This window comes from Bos taurus, chromosome 25 (genome assembly GCF_002263795.3).
Source record: "Bos taurus isolate L1 Dominette 01449 registration number 42190680 breed Hereford chromosome 25, ARS-UCD2.0, whole genome shotgun sequence".
NCBI classification, from domain to species: Eukaryota; Metazoa; Chordata; class Mammalia; order Artiodactyla; family Bovidae; genus Bos; species Bos taurus.
The window spans coordinates 14,328,370-14,344,633 of NC_037352.1; the positions used below are offsets into that span (position 1 = coordinate 14,328,370).

The window sequence follows — 16,264 nt, forward strand, 5'->3', positions numbered from 1 at the left end:
GCTGTGTCACTGCGTACTTGCATGTTTAGCTTTAGGAAAAACTGCCAAATGGTTTTCCAAAGTGGTTGAACCAATTTACACTTCCACTACAGTTTCAGTCATGCTGTAACAGCTGTGACAAGATTTAGCGATTTCCTTTTAGTCATTCTGGTGGGTGTGTAATGGTATCTCACTGGGGTTTTACCTGATGCAATTACCTGATGACTAATGACGGAGAGCACCTTTTCATATGTTTGCTCAATAAATACTTGTTGGAAGAATGAATGAATGAAGAATTTGAGTAAAAATGGAAATAAATCTGACCATCTTGGGCCCTGCTTAAAATCCATCAGTGGCTCCCCATCACTCATGGGACCAGGCTGAAATCTCTCCCCTGGCCAACATGGCCCTGCATACTCTGGGACCTCCTGATCCCTCCTGCCAAAGATGAGCCCTTTCTGCTTCTCTCTCCGGATTCCTGTCTTCAGGTTCCTCCAGGGACTTGCTCTGTCCTGCTACATGGTTTTCCACAAGCTGTTTTCTTATCCCAGAACACAGCTCAGACCCCATGAAACCAGACTCATCACTTGTTTCTCAGCTCAAAAGATTCTTCCTCCAGGCAGCCTTCCCTGACTTCCACTGCCAGTAGGCCAGGATCCTTTAAAACCCTCTTCCACTTTCTTCTTAGGTTTTATCACAGCTGTAAATACCCTTTAGGTGATCATTTGATTAACCTGTTCCTCCCATCAAACAAAACAAAACAAAACCACACACTTAAACCCTCACAAGAAACCCCACAAAGAAACCCCCCACAAGAAACCCCAATGCTTTATAAAAGCATTATAAGAGCAGAAACTTTGTCTTGTTTCTAGCAAGACCCAGCATATAGTAAATGCTCAGTAAGTATTTGTTCACTATAAATGTCAGAGCAACAGCCCAAAGAGCATTATTACCTGAAAGTAATTATCCCATAAAAATCCACTCACCCTGAGGGGGACCTAGGCCACTTACTGTCTACACCATCCCTGACAAAGTACTCTTGCCTCACTGGGCTGCAGTCTCCTCAACTGCAAGATGGGGATAATAACAGTACTTACCTCTTGGGGTTCTAGTGAGCATTTCACAAGTTAGTTCAAGTTCATTGCTATCTCAGCCTTCGGAAGCCCCATGATTGTGAATGCTTATTAATTTTTACTGTATCTCTAGGCCTCCCTTTCTTGACTTCAAAGGTGAGGATCAATAGCCTGGTTATTTCCTGAGTGCTATAGAGAGAGTGGAGAAAATGCCAAGCTTCTCTGCACAGAGCTGTTTGGGATAGGGTTTGGAGTCTTCAGGCCTTGAGTCAGGCTGGTCATGGCTTCCAATCCAGCTCCTGCTATTTGCCTGCTATGTGTCCTTGGGTCAGTCGCTTCACCTCTCTGAACCTAAGTTTCTCCATCTGTACAGGGCAGATTAGATTGAGTATCCACCTCCTGCAGTTTCCCAGTCAGCTCTTGAGCCAGCAGGCCGGGTTAGCCCGGAGGACCCTGGAGAAGTCACTCAACCTCTCTGCCTTTAGTTCTCTTCCTTCATGAAAAGGGAGTCACAACAGAGTCCAATGAGGACGCAGCTACGGTGTCTGGCACTCTGCGCTCACAGAGGGATCAGTGCATATTATTGCCCCTGGTGGTTTCTATTACTGTTGCTGTCGTCTCGATGTTGTTGTTACAACAGGATTTGAAAACTGGTCTGGGGTCTGGACACAACGGTCGCGCTCGGTCTTTCCCGAGCCTCTGATAGGGGTGTGGTGGGGGTGGGATCGGGCGCCTAGGGAGGGCGGGGGTCCGGTCCTGGTGGCCGCAAGGTCTAGCGTGCGAACTCTCCGCGTGGCCCACGCGGGCCGGGCGAGGTGAGCGGGGCGGGGCCGGGCGGGGCGGGGCGGGGCCGCCGCATCCCCGTGACACGCCGGCCAACCAGGCGGCGTTGCGGCCCCGGCTCCCTCAGTCGCTGCCTCCCGCCCTCGCCGCCGCCGCCGCCGCCGCCACCGCCACCGCCGCCGCCGCCGCCGCCGCCGCCGCCAGCAGCCGGGCCCGTCCGCCCGCCGCTGCCCGCCGTGCCCGCCGTGCCCGAGCCGGCCGCATGGCGCTCCGGGACTTCTGCAGCGTCGATGGCTCCGACCTCTTCTGGGTACGTGCTCGGCGGCCGCTCGGATCGCGTGGGGCCGGCGGACGTGAGCGGCAGCGGCAGGGAGGCCGGCACGCGGGCGGGGAGGCCGGCCGGCGGGGGGAAGCGCCGGGCTCGAGCGGGTTGGGCCCGCGGTCCCGGGGTCCCCTGCCACCCCGAACGCCGCGCTCCCCTCCCCGCAGCCGGCCTGGCGGGGCCCGCTCCCCACCCTGCCCTCAGCCGGCCCCCTTCGGGAGCGCAGCTGATCGGGGGCGGAAAACTTGGGTGACTGGGTTCCAGGGAAGCAGGGCGTTGGGGAGGGGTTGCAAATGCCTGGCTCTGGGGCTTTTTGGGAAAGGTGAGGGGCCAGAGCCTGGGAGAGGGGGCCGAGAAGAGGGGCCCTTTCTTCTCTGGGGTTCCCCCTCCACTTGAAAATAACCTTCCACGGACGGAGACGCCAGAGATGAGGGGTGTCTCCCTGCTTAAGTTCCCCCATCTCCTTTGTGGCTTGGAACCCGCTTTCACAAACACCCGGTTGCCAAAGGGCTGAGGTGGGGAGGGGCTCAGACTGTGGAAAGGGGCTTCCAGTGGCTGACTTGAGGTTTGCCCCCTCCCCAGTTGTTTTGCATACACATTAAGTTCCTGTGGTTACATGTTTTTGACATCTTTTACTTTACTTCTGTTTAATTACTGTGGCTCTGGGTGTGTGTAGGGGGGTCGAGTTTGAGGGGACAGGGGAAGAATTAGGGAAGTTTCAGGAATAGCTAGGAAAGAAGGTGGGGCTGCTCACCCCTGCCCTGACTTGCTTGACCGTGGGGTCAGATTTGGGGGTCAGCTGAGGATACCCAAGGATCCTGGTACCAGTGGATTTTGTGCTGTTCCGCACCTGAGACCTGAGGCTTCTCTGTGTGGGGACCAACCCCAGGTTCCTTCTGAATCTTTGCTGTTGAGCCTGGCCAGGTCTCCGGAGGCCACTCTGGCTTAATCCCCAGTGTCTTGGGCTTTAGTTTCTCTCTAATGCGATTTGCCTCTGTTACAGGAAGCACTTCTGTGTCTTACTCTCTTGATTATTAACAGTAGGCAAACCTGGGCAGGATAGTTTTTCCGCTTTTGTTTAGGAATCGGGAAACACCCCTGGTTCTTTGGAGCCAGTGACTAGCATCTCCAAATACCTTCTTGTTCTGTTTTGTGGTCCTCTCCTTGAAGGTTGCATTTGGAGTGTTGATAAGTCATCTTCGAGGGCCCCATGGGAAGGGTTTATTTGGGGGATGGGGGCGGTAGGTATCACTTGTTAGAACAACCACACACATCTGGCTGTGTCTCACATTTTCAGGCCAAGGGGATTTACTCGGGGGCTGGAAATAGTACAGACGCTTTGCACTCAAGGTCCAGGATTGATTGGGGAGCAGACTTACTTGCAAAGTAGTATTGTACTTAGCAGAGACAGGAAAATCTGAGGAGTCCTTGCTCCCAGTACCCAGTGACAACAACAAGATTATTTCTGCAAGAATCAGATGGGGATCTGGTCTAGTGTTGCTGTGATACTGGAGAATTTCCTTGTTTATTTTGTTCTGAATTACAGAGGGGATAAAATAGGTGACCATGAATTCTTCACCAGGATGTATTGTATTGATGGCAACTGGCGGTTGATGGATGGCATCAGGTTTTCCAACGTCGAATGGGTTTGGGGGTGTCCTCTGTTTACTTAAGCTGAAGAAGCTCATCTGAGGAAATCCGTTGTGTGTTTTGTTTTTTATTTTTCTCCTGCAAGGACTTTTGCTACAGAAATTGCCAGGTGGTTGGCTTTCCCTTCGGCCAGGCCCTCCATCTCCCTGCCAGTCTTTGGCCTTGCAGACTTTGCTCTGCCCTTCCTCCCTCTGGATTTCTGGACTCACTGGTTGTCCCAGTTTCTCAAGGTGCCCTGGAACCAGGGTTTGAGTGCAGGCAGCGGGGGCGTGAGCATTTCCAGGTAGCCTGAGAAACCAAATGTAGTCAAGAGCAGGTGACTTCTGTGTTTCCCAGGGCACCCACTCAAGGCCGGGAGAGACTGACCTCCCAGCCACTAGGTAACTATGTGATCTTGGGCAAGCCACCATGTCTGTCTGTGCTTCAGCTTCTTCATCTGTAAAATAGGGGTGTGGGCCCCCACAGCCTCAACCTGCTACAGTTGTTTTGCAGAGTAAAATGAGTTCATCTGTGCAAGCCACTCAGCCCATGCCCCGCACAGAGGTAAACAATGGTTATTGCTTTCTTTCCAGAGATGAAGTTGTGTGTTTCAGGTTGCTGGTCCTTCCTTTGGACCCACTTTTTCTTAAGCTGGGGCATGGGATTGGGCCATCCACCCGGTCATGCCTGGCTCCTCCCTTGACCAAGGTCATGTGTTTAGAAATCAACGCGACTAGCCCACCTGAGACTCTAATCAGAGTTTTGTTCCTGAGTCTGCCTGCCTCTGAGCCCCAGGAAAGGGCCAGAAAAACCACACGATGTGGAAATAACCCGTGGTGAGGGTTCGGCTGACTTACCACCTTCACCCAGGCAAATGCTCTGGGATGAAAAAAGAGGAACTTGGTTATCTAAATGGAAAATAGGGGCCAAGTTCACCAGCCCTGGGTTTGCTTTTATTTATTTATTTTTTTTGAGGGTGCTTGGTGTGGAGTAGGTGGGAAGGGCTGTTTTGTGGCTGATGTTTGAATGATGGTTGGGCAAATGGGCCTGGGCCTCCCCTTGCAAGCTAATTTTTTTAACCAAAAAATTGTTTATTAATTTATTGCAAGTCCAGTGTAGAAAAATCAGAAAATGTCAAAAAGTAAGTGACAAGTCAGTAAGCAGTGGTGTATGGCGGCTCTGAGCAGTGCTTGGATCCCTAGAGTTCAAATCCTGGCTCTACTCCCTGGGCAAATCACTCCCCGCCACTCCATGCCTCAGTTTCCACACCTGAATAATGGGGATGTTAACACAGTACCAAGCGAATCCTCAGCAGGTACTTAGGATGTTGTTGCTTGGTATACAGTTGGTATGGTGTTTGGTGGTTTAATCTCTTTAAGTTGTGTCCCATTCCTGTGACCCCATGGTCTATAGTCACCCAGCCTCCCCTTTCCATGGGATTCTCCAGGGAAGAATACTGGAGTGGGTTGCCATTTTCTTCTCCAGGGGATCTTCTGAACCCAGAGATTGAACCTGCGTCTCCTGCATTGCAGTCGTGTTGTCTACCACTGAGCCACCAGGGAAGCCCTGGTATACAGGTGGCCCTCGGTAAATTTAAGTGATGCACTAACTGGAATTCTCTAGTTAATTTTTGCTACTGTACTTGCTGCTTCAGGGATCGGTGGCTCTGTGTTATGGTTCGTGGAGTCCTGCTGATCATTTTGTCCTGGTGTTGTTATTTGCCTCGGAGATGCCCTGAACCTTCTTCCACCTCAGTAACCCCCTGAATATTCAGTTTGGCTGCCAAAAGGTGGGAGAAAAGGAGTGTTTTATTTTTTCAATTTTTTGGCCGCACTGCACAATATGTAGGATCTTCGTTTCCCTGACCAGGGATTGAACCCACACCCCTGGCATTGGAAGCTTGGAGTCTTAACCATTGGATCACCAAGGAAGTCCCCAAAAGAAGTATTTTAGAAGCCATTTGAAATTCTTCTTGGGGTAAGGTCTGACCTTGGCGTCAGTCTAATTTCTGGCATAATTAACTCCCTGTGGCCTCACTATAATGTAGAAAGAGCCATTTTTTCCCTCCATCCTTTAAGCTTCCTGTGGGTTTTTAGATGCATCACTGTGCTTTCCTCCACCTTTCTCTCCTCCTTTATGTCTGCCCCTCCTGGTCTCCTCTTCCCATGTGGACTAGAGCCATGGGGCCCCTGGAACTGGTGGGGTCGTCCCCTCTGTCCACCCCACCTGAGGCCCAGAACGGCAGCATGACAAGGTAAATGGCTTTGGGAGGAGAAGAGGGCACTCTCTGAAACGACAGGGCAGGGTGAAGCTAGTCTCCTTCTCCCGGCTGGACAGGCTCTGTTTGGGGTAGCCTTACCTTTGGAACGTGGTGGTGGATGAAAAATCTCTCTTTCCATTCACATTCTCAACTTTTTGGAGCCGACATCTCCACCTGGGTGTCGCTGGTTTACCTCGTCCCACGCGGAACTTGGGCTTCCCTGGAGGCTCACAGTAAAGAATCCGCCTGCAATGCAGGAGACCTGGGTTCAATCCCTGGGTCAGGACGATCCCCTGGAGAAAGGATTGGCTACCCACTCCAGTATCCGTGCCTGGGAAATCTCAGGGACAGAGGAGCCTGGCGGGCTACAGTCGATGGAATCACGAAGAATCAGACATGACTTAGCAACTAAGTCACCGCCACCACGATGAACTTAGAGGTCTCCCTCCCATTCCCCCTATGCCCCCCGGCTCCGACCGCCCCAGTCCTCCCCATCTCAGTGGACCAGGGCAGCTCTGCCCCAGAAATTCAGGCCGAAACCCTGCATCAGCCGTGACTCCCCTCCTTGCCTCCCATTCCACATCTCATCAGCAAATCAGCAAATCCTGTTGCCTGTTCCTTCAGAATGTTTCCAAATCTGCTTGCTTCTCACTACCTCCTTGCCTTCCTCTCTGGCCAGAGCCATCACAGCCTCAATCCTGCAGCTGGCTGTTCGCACCTCAGTGCTTTCCTTGCTGCCCTCCTTGACCCTGCAGTCTGGTCTCAGCCCTGTGGCCAGAGGAATCCTGTTAAAGACACAGCTCAGACCCTCTCCCTATACCTAGACCTTCTGCCCTATACCCTGCAGCGACTCCTTGCATCCCTCAGGGAAAAAGCCAGAGGCCTCAGAGAAACTTACAAGGCCTAAGAGCATCTGATCCCTCACCTCTCTGATCAAACTGCCTGCTACATCTGTCTCCCTTTGCTCCAGAACCGGCTGCCTCGGGGCCTTTGCACTTGCTGTTTCCCCTGCCCAGAATGCTCGTGCACTTTCAGATCCTTGTCCCAGTGTCAGCCCAAGCAACCTTTCCTGGACTCCCTGCTGCTTTGTTGTGGCTCCCTCCAACCCTGCAACCCAGCACTTACTGCCAAAATAAGTCTTACTTATTTTGTTTACTGTCTGTAAACTCCCGCCAAAAGTTCAGCTTCACGGAGGGAAGGAGGGGTTTTTGCCTGTGCTTGTTCTTATGGCTGTAATCCCAGCCTCAGTGCCTGGAACATAGTAGATTCTCAGTAAATAATGAATGAATGACAGGAGGCTTTGGAGTGACTTTTGAGCTGGCTTGAAGCCTCTTCCCAGAGTCTTCTAAGGATGAAATAGACCCTCACCTGTTTGGAATGGGAACCCAGGTGGACTGAGCCTTCCAGGTTCCACATCTGCCTGCTTATGTTTTGTCTTGCAAAGTTGAAAACTGAGTCTGGCCTCTCTTTTTCCAGGACTCAGTACGTTGCACATACAGTAGGTGCAATTAACGTTTGAATTTGAGTATCTTGAGGCACAAGTTCCATTGGGGGATTAGATCTAGCTCGCTAGTGTTCTGCTCTGGCTTTATTTTAACGTGGAATTACTGTGATTGCTGATATTTACTGATGAGAAGAACTCACAGAACGATCTGCATTTCTGACTTTTGGAAAATCAGGAGATCTGACTGCATGAGGGCCTTCGCTTGTACGTCGTGGGTGGTCGGCTGGGGCTGCCCCCTCCGACAGAGCAGCCTGCCAGAACAGGCTGGCCCCGGGTTGGCACAATCCCTTCCCCTCCTTATTGCTACTTTACTTCTAAGGCCCGGCATCCGTTGCCTTTTTCCCTTTGTGCTTTCTCCCTTGGTCTGCTTCCTTCATCAGTGGAGCCCACCTGGATCTGTAGGTGTTAGAGTCAGTGTCTCCCTCCAGATTTTCATGGTGGGATAAGGCCTAGATTTCATCAGATCTTAATGGTCAGTAACATGCTAGCCCATAAAAACTTGCCTGGACCTTTTACAGAAAGAAAGAAATGGCTAGTAAAATGCTTTTGAACTGTGATGCTGGAGAAGACTCTTGAGAGTCCCTTGGACTGCAAGGAGAGCCAACCAGTCAATCCTAAAGGAAATCAACTCTGAATATTCACTGACAGGACTGATGCTGAAACTGAAGCTCCAGTACTTTGGCCACCTGATGTGAAGAGCCAACTCATTGTTAAAGACCCTGATGCTGGGAAAGACTGAAGGCAAGAGAAGGGAAAGACAGGATGAGATGGTTAGATGGCATCGTTGACTCAATGGACATGAGTTAGGGCAAACTCCAGGAGATAGCGAAGGACAGGGAAGTCTGGTGTGCTGCAGTCCATGCGGTCACAAAGAGTTGGACACGACTGAGTGACTGAACAAAATGTTTTGGGATAATGACAAGGACTTGAACTTCCTGAGGCCAGTGTTTCCCCCAGCCTTGCCTGGTAATGGGACAGACAGGTCTTTTGTGGTGAAGGCATGGGACTCGACTTATCTTGACAAGGCTGGGCCGTGAGGAAGCCCCCGTAGGGGAGGGCTGGTAGGTGTAGAGCAGTTTCTCAGCCTGGACATGCTGGACCTTTGGGGCCAGGTAATTCCCTATTGTGGGGCCGCCCTGGGCCTTGTAGGCTGTTCAGCTGCAGCCCTGGTCTCTCCCCACGAGATGCCGGTAGCACCTTCTCCCTGTTGTGACGACAAAAGTGTCTCCAGATGTTGTCACCTGTCCCCTGGGTGGGGAAGTCCCACAGCCATTGATGTGGAGGAACCCAGAGAAGAAATCTGGGGCAAGACTTTTGCCTCAACCCGCAGCCCCCTGAGTTTTTAAGCTGTTGAACACCTCACGTAATTGGCTTATTGAGGTTGCCATGGAGAAGCTTAATGAGATGCGAAGAGGGTTAAACTCCAATTAGCCAGAGAAAGAGATTGCAGCTGTTTTCATGCTGTTTGCCTGCCTCTTTCCATCTGGGGCTGCTTTTCCCTAATCCATTCTGGCTGGGGAGGTGGGTGGGAAAGGGTGGGGTGGTGTGAAGGTTTGGCCCCAGAGTGAAGTGCTTGTCTAGAGAGATCAGCTGCTCCTGCATCTTAAACTGCTCCAGGAGAGGTGGACAGTTACAAAGTGGAGATTCTACTTAAGTGTCCCCTTGGTTTAATTGTGGGATTGTATCTCCCGGGGGAGATTGCAGGTCCTGGAAAATGGGTCTAGATGCCCAGGGAGGGTGGCGTCCGGCCCTCAGGCAGTAATTGAGGTTTTACGAGGCTTCTCCCTTCCCTCTCAGTGAATTGTCTCCGTGAGAACCTTCCTTCATGTTTTCTTGGCTACCTGTTTGGAGTGCCTTCCTCCCTGGAGAGTTGTTATCAGGAGCCTGTGTTTCCCTGGTGCAGAGTACTTGAGTGTGATCTTTACAACTGGATTCGTTCTCCTGTTCTTCCCACAACCATTTCTCACCCATTCATTTATTCAGTCTTTTATTATTAGTTGAGCATCTGCGGCACACTGCCACTGTTCTAGACACTGGAGATACAGCCACGAACAAGGCGGACGAGACCCATGTTCTCATGGAGCTGATGCTGGGGATGACCAAACTGATTTTGGATAGCGGCGAATGCCACAAAGACATGAACTGGGACGAACTGGGGTGTGAGCTGCGATGGGGGTATGTCCAGGGAAGGCCTTTCAAAGGAGATGACTCTTGACCTTTGACCCATGGCAAAGCTGGCCGTGCGAGGGCTGGGGGAATGGAATCTCAGATAGAGGGGACAGCACGTGCAAAGGCCCTGAGGTGCATGGAGTGATCAAAGGAACTGTGGAGCCCATATAAGGAAAATCTGGCCTGGAGCCTGCTACCAAAATGCCTTCAGCACTAATAAAATGACTTGTGGTACTAAGAAGGGCCTGGAAACTCCAAGGAGGAAGCTTGCTGCAGCTTGGCAGGGAGATGGAACATTATTACTTGCTCCCCGATATCATGGTCTTCTGATTTATTTAGGTTTGAATGGGTCTCAGGTTTTAAAAATTAAGTTTATGTGTTTATGTGTTTTTATCTGTTTCAGAACATTGGCCACACTGTTCAGGGTCAGATCAGGTTGGAAATCCCCACTGCCCTTGATTCCCCTCAAAGGCTTTTTAGGACCCATTAACATGATGAGGTGCTTTTCTTACATGATTAAGATGACTTTCTAAAGGGTTGCTAAAAAAAAGTCTTCTTTTTAAAATAGATGTTGAATTGACCTGGAAGTTCTTGCACAGTAACTCTTTTGATTATGCTATTGCTTTCAAAGAATTGTCTTTTAGAAGTTACAACTTTAGAGACTTCCCTCTTGGTCCTGTGGCTAAGACTCTGTGCTCCCAATGCAGGGGGCCCAGGTTTGATCCCTGGTCAGGAAACTAGATCCCAGATGCCGCAACTAAAAGATCCTGCCTGCCTCCATGCAGACACACTGCAGCCAAATAAATAAAATATTAAATAAATAAATAAAAATTGCAACTTTAAAAAAAGTTTATGGTATAGCCACTATGGAGAACAGTGTGGAGATTCCTTAAAAAACTGGAAATAGAACTGCCATATGACTCAGTAATCCCACTGCTGGGCATACACACCAAGGAAACCAGAATTGAAAGAGACACGTGTACCCCAATGTTCATTGCAGCACTGTTTACAATAGCTAGGACATGGAAGCAACCTAGATGTCCATTGGCAGATGAATTGATAAGGAAGTTGTGGTACATATACACAACGGAATATTACTCAACTATAAGAAAGAACACGTTTGAGTCAGTTCTAATGAGGTAAATGAAACTGGAGCCTGTTATACAGAGTGAAGTAAGTCAGAAAGAGAAACACCAATACGGTATGCTATGCTATGCTATGCTAAGTCACTTCAGTCGTGTCCGACTCTGTGCGACCCCATAGACGGCAGCCCACCAGGCTTCCCCATCCCTGGGATTCTCCAGGCAAGAACACTGGAGTGGGTTGCCATTTCCTTCTCCAATGCATGAAAGTGAAAAGTGAAAGGAAGTCGCTCAGTCGTGTCCGACTCTTAGCGACCCCATGGACTGCAGTCTACCAGGCTCCTCCATCCATGGGATTTTCCAGGCAAGAGTACTGGAGTGGGGTGCCATTGCCTTCTCTGCCAATACGGTAAGTTAACCCATATATATGAAATTTAGAAAGACGGTAACAATGATCCTATATGCAAGGCAGCAAAAGAGACACAGATGTAAAGAAGTCTTTTGGACTCAGAGAAGGCAAGGGTGGGATGATATGAGAGAATAACATTGAAATATGTATATTACCGTATGTAAAACAGGTGACTAGCGCAAGTTCAATGCATGAAGCAGGGCATTCAAAGCTGGTGCTCTGGGACAACCCAGAGGATGGGATGGGGAGGGAGATGGGAGGGGGGTTCAGGATGGGGGGACACGTGCACCTGCGGCTGATTCATGTTGATATGTGGCAAAACCCACCACCACACTGTAAAGTAATTATCCTCCGATTAAAATAAAATTTTTAAAAAAGTTTAAAAATACTAGAATAAAGCTGTATTCTGGAAGAATATGAAGGCAAAGTGAAAGTTTCAGTACTTCCCCTCCCTGCGCTCTGTTCCCAGATGTCACCATTGATGGTAGTTTCTTGCGTGTCCTTCTAGAAAATTTCAAGCATATGCAAATATGTAGGAAGTGTGAGTGGGCGGGGAGAGATTGAATATCTTTTTTCCCTCCCCAAATAGTTTCATATTCTAAATAACGTTCTGTATCTTGCTCCTTTCGCTTAGAAACCCGTGTTGATTTTTCTGTCCGAGGTAGGTCCAGGGAAATTGAAAGAAAAAGAAATAACACTTTACCAGCCATACTCTCCTGTTACATGACTGTGCCATGTATTCACCCAGTCCTCCCTGGGTTGCTTTCAGGGTCTTTGGTTCCAGTTTTCTGCACCATGAACAGTGCTGCCTCAAACACGCTGGGTGCTCATCTCGGTACTTTCTGTGGAGAGGTGTAAATGACTCAGCAGAGTCAGTTTCCCCTGAGAAATTGCTTGGTGGGGGATCTGTGCGTTTTGAAATGTGACAGTTCTTTTTTTTTTCTCTTTGCTTTTCTTGGAGTCTCCTTTATTTATTTTTTTAAATTTATTTATTTTAATTAGAGGCTAATTACTTTACAATATTGTAGTAGTTTTGCCATACATTGACATGCATCAGCCACGGGTGTACATGTGTTCCCCATCCTGAACCTCCCTCCCCATCCCATCCCTCAGGGTCATCCCAGTGCACCAGCCCTGAGCTCCCTGTCTCATGCATCGAACCTGGACTGGCGATCTGTTTCACATATGATAATATACATGTGTTTCCCCGGTGGCTCAGAAGTTAAAGTGTCTGCCTGCAGTGTGGGAGACCGAGGTTCAATCCCTGGGTTGGCAAGAGCCCCTGGAGGAGGGCATGGCAACCCACTCCAGTATTCTTGCCTGGAGAATCCCATGGACAGAGAAGTGGACTACAGTCCACGAGGTCACAAAGAGTCGGGAATGTGATAGTTCTGATTCTCAAGTGACAGCTGTGGTTTAAACTCTCACTAATGGATTTACTGGGGTTCCCAGGTGGCGCAGTGGTAAAGAATCGGCCTGCCAACGCAGGAGGTGCAAGAGACGTGGGTTCGATCCCTGGGTCGTGAAGATCTCTTGGAGGAGGAAATTGCAACCCCCTCCAGTATTCTTTCCTGGAAAATTCCATGGACAGAGGAGCCTGGCGAGCTGCAGTCCATGGGGTCCCAGAGAGTCAGACACAGCTGAGTGCACGCACACAGTGGACTCACCAGCATTTATTAAGTACCTGTTGTGCTCGTGGCATTTGAGAGCATTGATCAGGCTGGGAATTGACCAGACTCATGTTGCTTCCTTGTGTGTGAGAGGATTTTGCCCAGCAGTTAAACCATCCTTCCAGTGGGTTTGGTCCAGAGAGTGATTGGTTTATGTTCTAATTTTAAAAAGATATGTTTAAATGTTAAACATCTTTTGACTTCTTTGCTTAAAAAGTACTTTTACATTAACAGTTCAACAACATGTAAAAGTTTTACTCATAATTTTCTCGTGCTAAAACGATAAAAGTTATTTTATCATGACTTATTTTTTACATGTAAACTTTCTAGTTTAATTGTAGAGTGTTCTGGTTCACAAAGTGATACTCCTTGTGAGAAAACAGCATAGAGGTATTTAAATAAAGCGTTAATTCTTTCTAACCAATAACCATTCTTCCTGTCCTTTCTCTGTAATCATGGAAATGTTTATAAACATAAATAATATGCTTAAAAATAAAGTGGGTTATATTATTATCATCACTCTACTTTTTCTTTTGCTTAACATGATACATGGCAGTACACATAATCTCACTAGTAATTCTTAAACTATTGTGTAATATTCCAAGTTATAGATTTGTTGTTGATTCAGCCATTTCCCAGTTAATAACATCGCTTGCACTGTTTCCCATATTTTGGCTTCTGTAAACAATGCTCCAGTAAACATCCTTGTCCATGGGTTAAAATTCTGTACATTTTAGTTTTTAATGAGTATTGGGGTTCCCAGGTGGTGCAGTGGTAAAGAATCTACCTGCCAATACAGGAGACACAAGAGACGCAGATTCAGTCCATGGGTTGGAAGATCCCCCGGAGCAGGTAATGGCAACTCACTCCAGTGTTCTTGCCTGGGAAATCCCATGGACAGAGGAGCCTGGTGGGCCACAGTCCACGGGGTCGCAGAGAGTTGGACATGACCGAGCACATGCATATGCAGTGGGCATTGGCCGGTTATTTTCCAGAAAGGTTGTAGCAAGTCCATTCCTAGCAACAGGGACTGGGAATTCCCATTTCTTGGCATCCTTCCAGCCCTGTACCTGGCTGACTTCTGTTAATTTGATGGACAAAAAAGATATCTTATTTTCACCAGTATTTCCCTTAGAAGTTAGAAGTTGAGCATCCTACGACATACTCCTTGGTGTATGGTGTATTCACGTGTTCTGTTGTGTGCATGTAAGTGTCCTTTTTGTGCATTTTTACTCTGGTGTGCTCTTTCCTGTTAATTTGTGGGCACACTCAGTATATTGGGACTTTTGCTTCTTTTGTCCATATTTTTCCATCGGCCGTTGTTTGTTGGTGCGTTAACATCCGGATCTTGTCCAGATTGTTATGTGGTCTTTTCTCTCCTGCATTTTCATTTATTCTTGTGAGAATTTTCCCATGTTCCTGCACAACTTTTGTAATTATGCCTTTAAATGTCCAAGCGGCAGTTTCTGGTATTGTGGACTGTAATTTACATAATTATTGCCTGTGGTTTGACATTTAGGTTGCTGTTTCCCCCTTCTTTTTTTGTTTTTTTTCTTTCAAAGAGAACATTGTAATGAATATCATATGGTAGTGCCTGTTGACTCCTTTAGAACATACTGTTTGGAGTGGAGAGAATATTTAAAATCATTGAAAATGTTTTATTTCCTGTCTACAACAAGCCCAGCTTGTTTTTAAGAAAGTGGTAGCTCAGTTCTAGCGGGGTCTCTCTGAAGGTGCTCATCATTATGGTTGTTGCTTTCATGATTATTTAGAGCAGATGATACGTGTACATTAGTCGTAGCGCCTTCCCCAGTCCCTCTAATCAGCCTTGTCAGGCTGGAGACCGGAAGCCCAGGGGAAAGGTGAAACTCCAGGGTGCTGGGGAAGGTGACCCGGTAGTAATTTAGATTATCCAGGAGCTCTTTGATAAGGGTTCTTCCTCAGAAGGAATTTCACTCACCCAGGGCCGAGGAGAAAAGGCATGTGTTAGATTAGACTCTGAGGATGGTAGTGCAATGGGGCTCTCCCTTCTTTTTTTTTTTAAAGTAATTTATCTATTTATTTATTCTATAGTAGGTCCTTGTTGCTTGTCTGTTTTAATTGTTTATTTATTGTTGGCTGTGCTGGGTCTTCGTTGCTGCCTGGGCTTTGCTCTAGTTGCAGAGAGCAAGGTTCTTACTGCGGTAGCTTCTCTTGTTTCGGCTCCCAGACTCCAAAGCACAGGTTCAGTAGTTGTGGCCTGCAGGCTTAGTTGCTCCGAGGCATGTCAGCTCTTCCTGGATCAGGGATCGAACCTGTGTCTCTGGCATTGGCAGGCGGATTCTTTATCACTGAGCCACCAGGGAAGCCCTGGTTATCTATCTGTTTTAAATATAGCCGTGTGGACATGTCAGTCCCAAACTCTCAACCTATCCTTCCCCCGTAACCATAAATTCATTCTCTAAGACTATGAGTCTGTTTCCGTTCTGTAAGTTCACTTGTACCATTTTATTTTTTTTTAGATTCTGCACGTAAGTGATATCACAATATTTGTCTTTTTCTTTCTGACTTACTTCACTTAGTACAATAATCTCCGGGTCTATCCGTGTTGCTGCAGATGGGATTATTTCATTCTTTTTAATGGCTGAGTAATAGTCCATTGTATGTATGTATATCCAGTCATCTGTCAGTGGACATTTAGGTTGCTTCCATGTCTTGGCTATTGTAAACAGTGGTACAATGATCCTGGGGTGCATGTATCCTTTTGAGCCACGTTTTTCTCCAGATATATGCCCAGGAGTGGGATTTCTGGGTCATGTGGTGGCTCTATTTTTAGTTTTTTAAAAGGATCTCTATACTCTTCTCCAAAGTGGGTGTGCTGCTGCTGCTGCTAAGTTGCTTCAGTCGTGTCCGACTCTGTGTGACCCCATAGACGGCAGCCCACCAGGCTCCCCCATCCCTGGGATTCTCCAGGCAAGAACACTGGAGTGGCTTGCCATTTCCTTCTCCAGTGCATGAAAGTGAAAAGTGAAAGTGAAGTTGCTCAGTCCTGTCCGACTCTTTGCAACCCCATGGACCGCAGCCTACCAGGCTCCTCCGTCCATGGGATTTTCCAGGCAAGAGTACTGGAGTGGGGTGCCAAAGTGGGTGTATCGATTTATATTCCCACCAGCAGTGTATTTTTGTCTACTGAGATCCCTGGGGTGTCTAGGGGGACCATTTCACACTTGATGCTGGAGTCAGAGCTGGCCCACTTGCAGTTCATTTGCTATTTGGTGGGGAGGGGCTGGAGAGAGCGCTTATCCCTGGGTCAGACCCTGTTATTCCCAAAGAGGATATTAGTTGGGGGAGGTGGTGGGGATCAGAGAATTGGTAGCTGAAGGCACTACTGGGTGAGGGGAAGGT

General features: G+C 48.4%; 1 protein-coding gene across 4 annotated transcripts in view; it reads left to right on the plus strand.

Moving 5' to 3' along the window:
- Nucleotides 1–1,784: 1,784 nt before the first annotated feature.
- The window catches only part of ABCC1 (ATP binding cassette subfamily C member 1), a 152,059-nt gene continuing 137,579 nt past the window's right edge, over nt 1,785–16,264 (plus strand). For 2 of the 4 annotated variants that reach the window (XM_024984648.2, XM_024984649.2), the window contains exon 1: nt 1,975–2,145. In XM_024984648.2, the coding sequence (XP_024840416.1) occupies nt 2,098–2,145 (48 nt within the window). In that variant the 5' untranslated portion in view covers nt 1,975–2,097. 4 annotated transcript variants of the gene reach the window in all.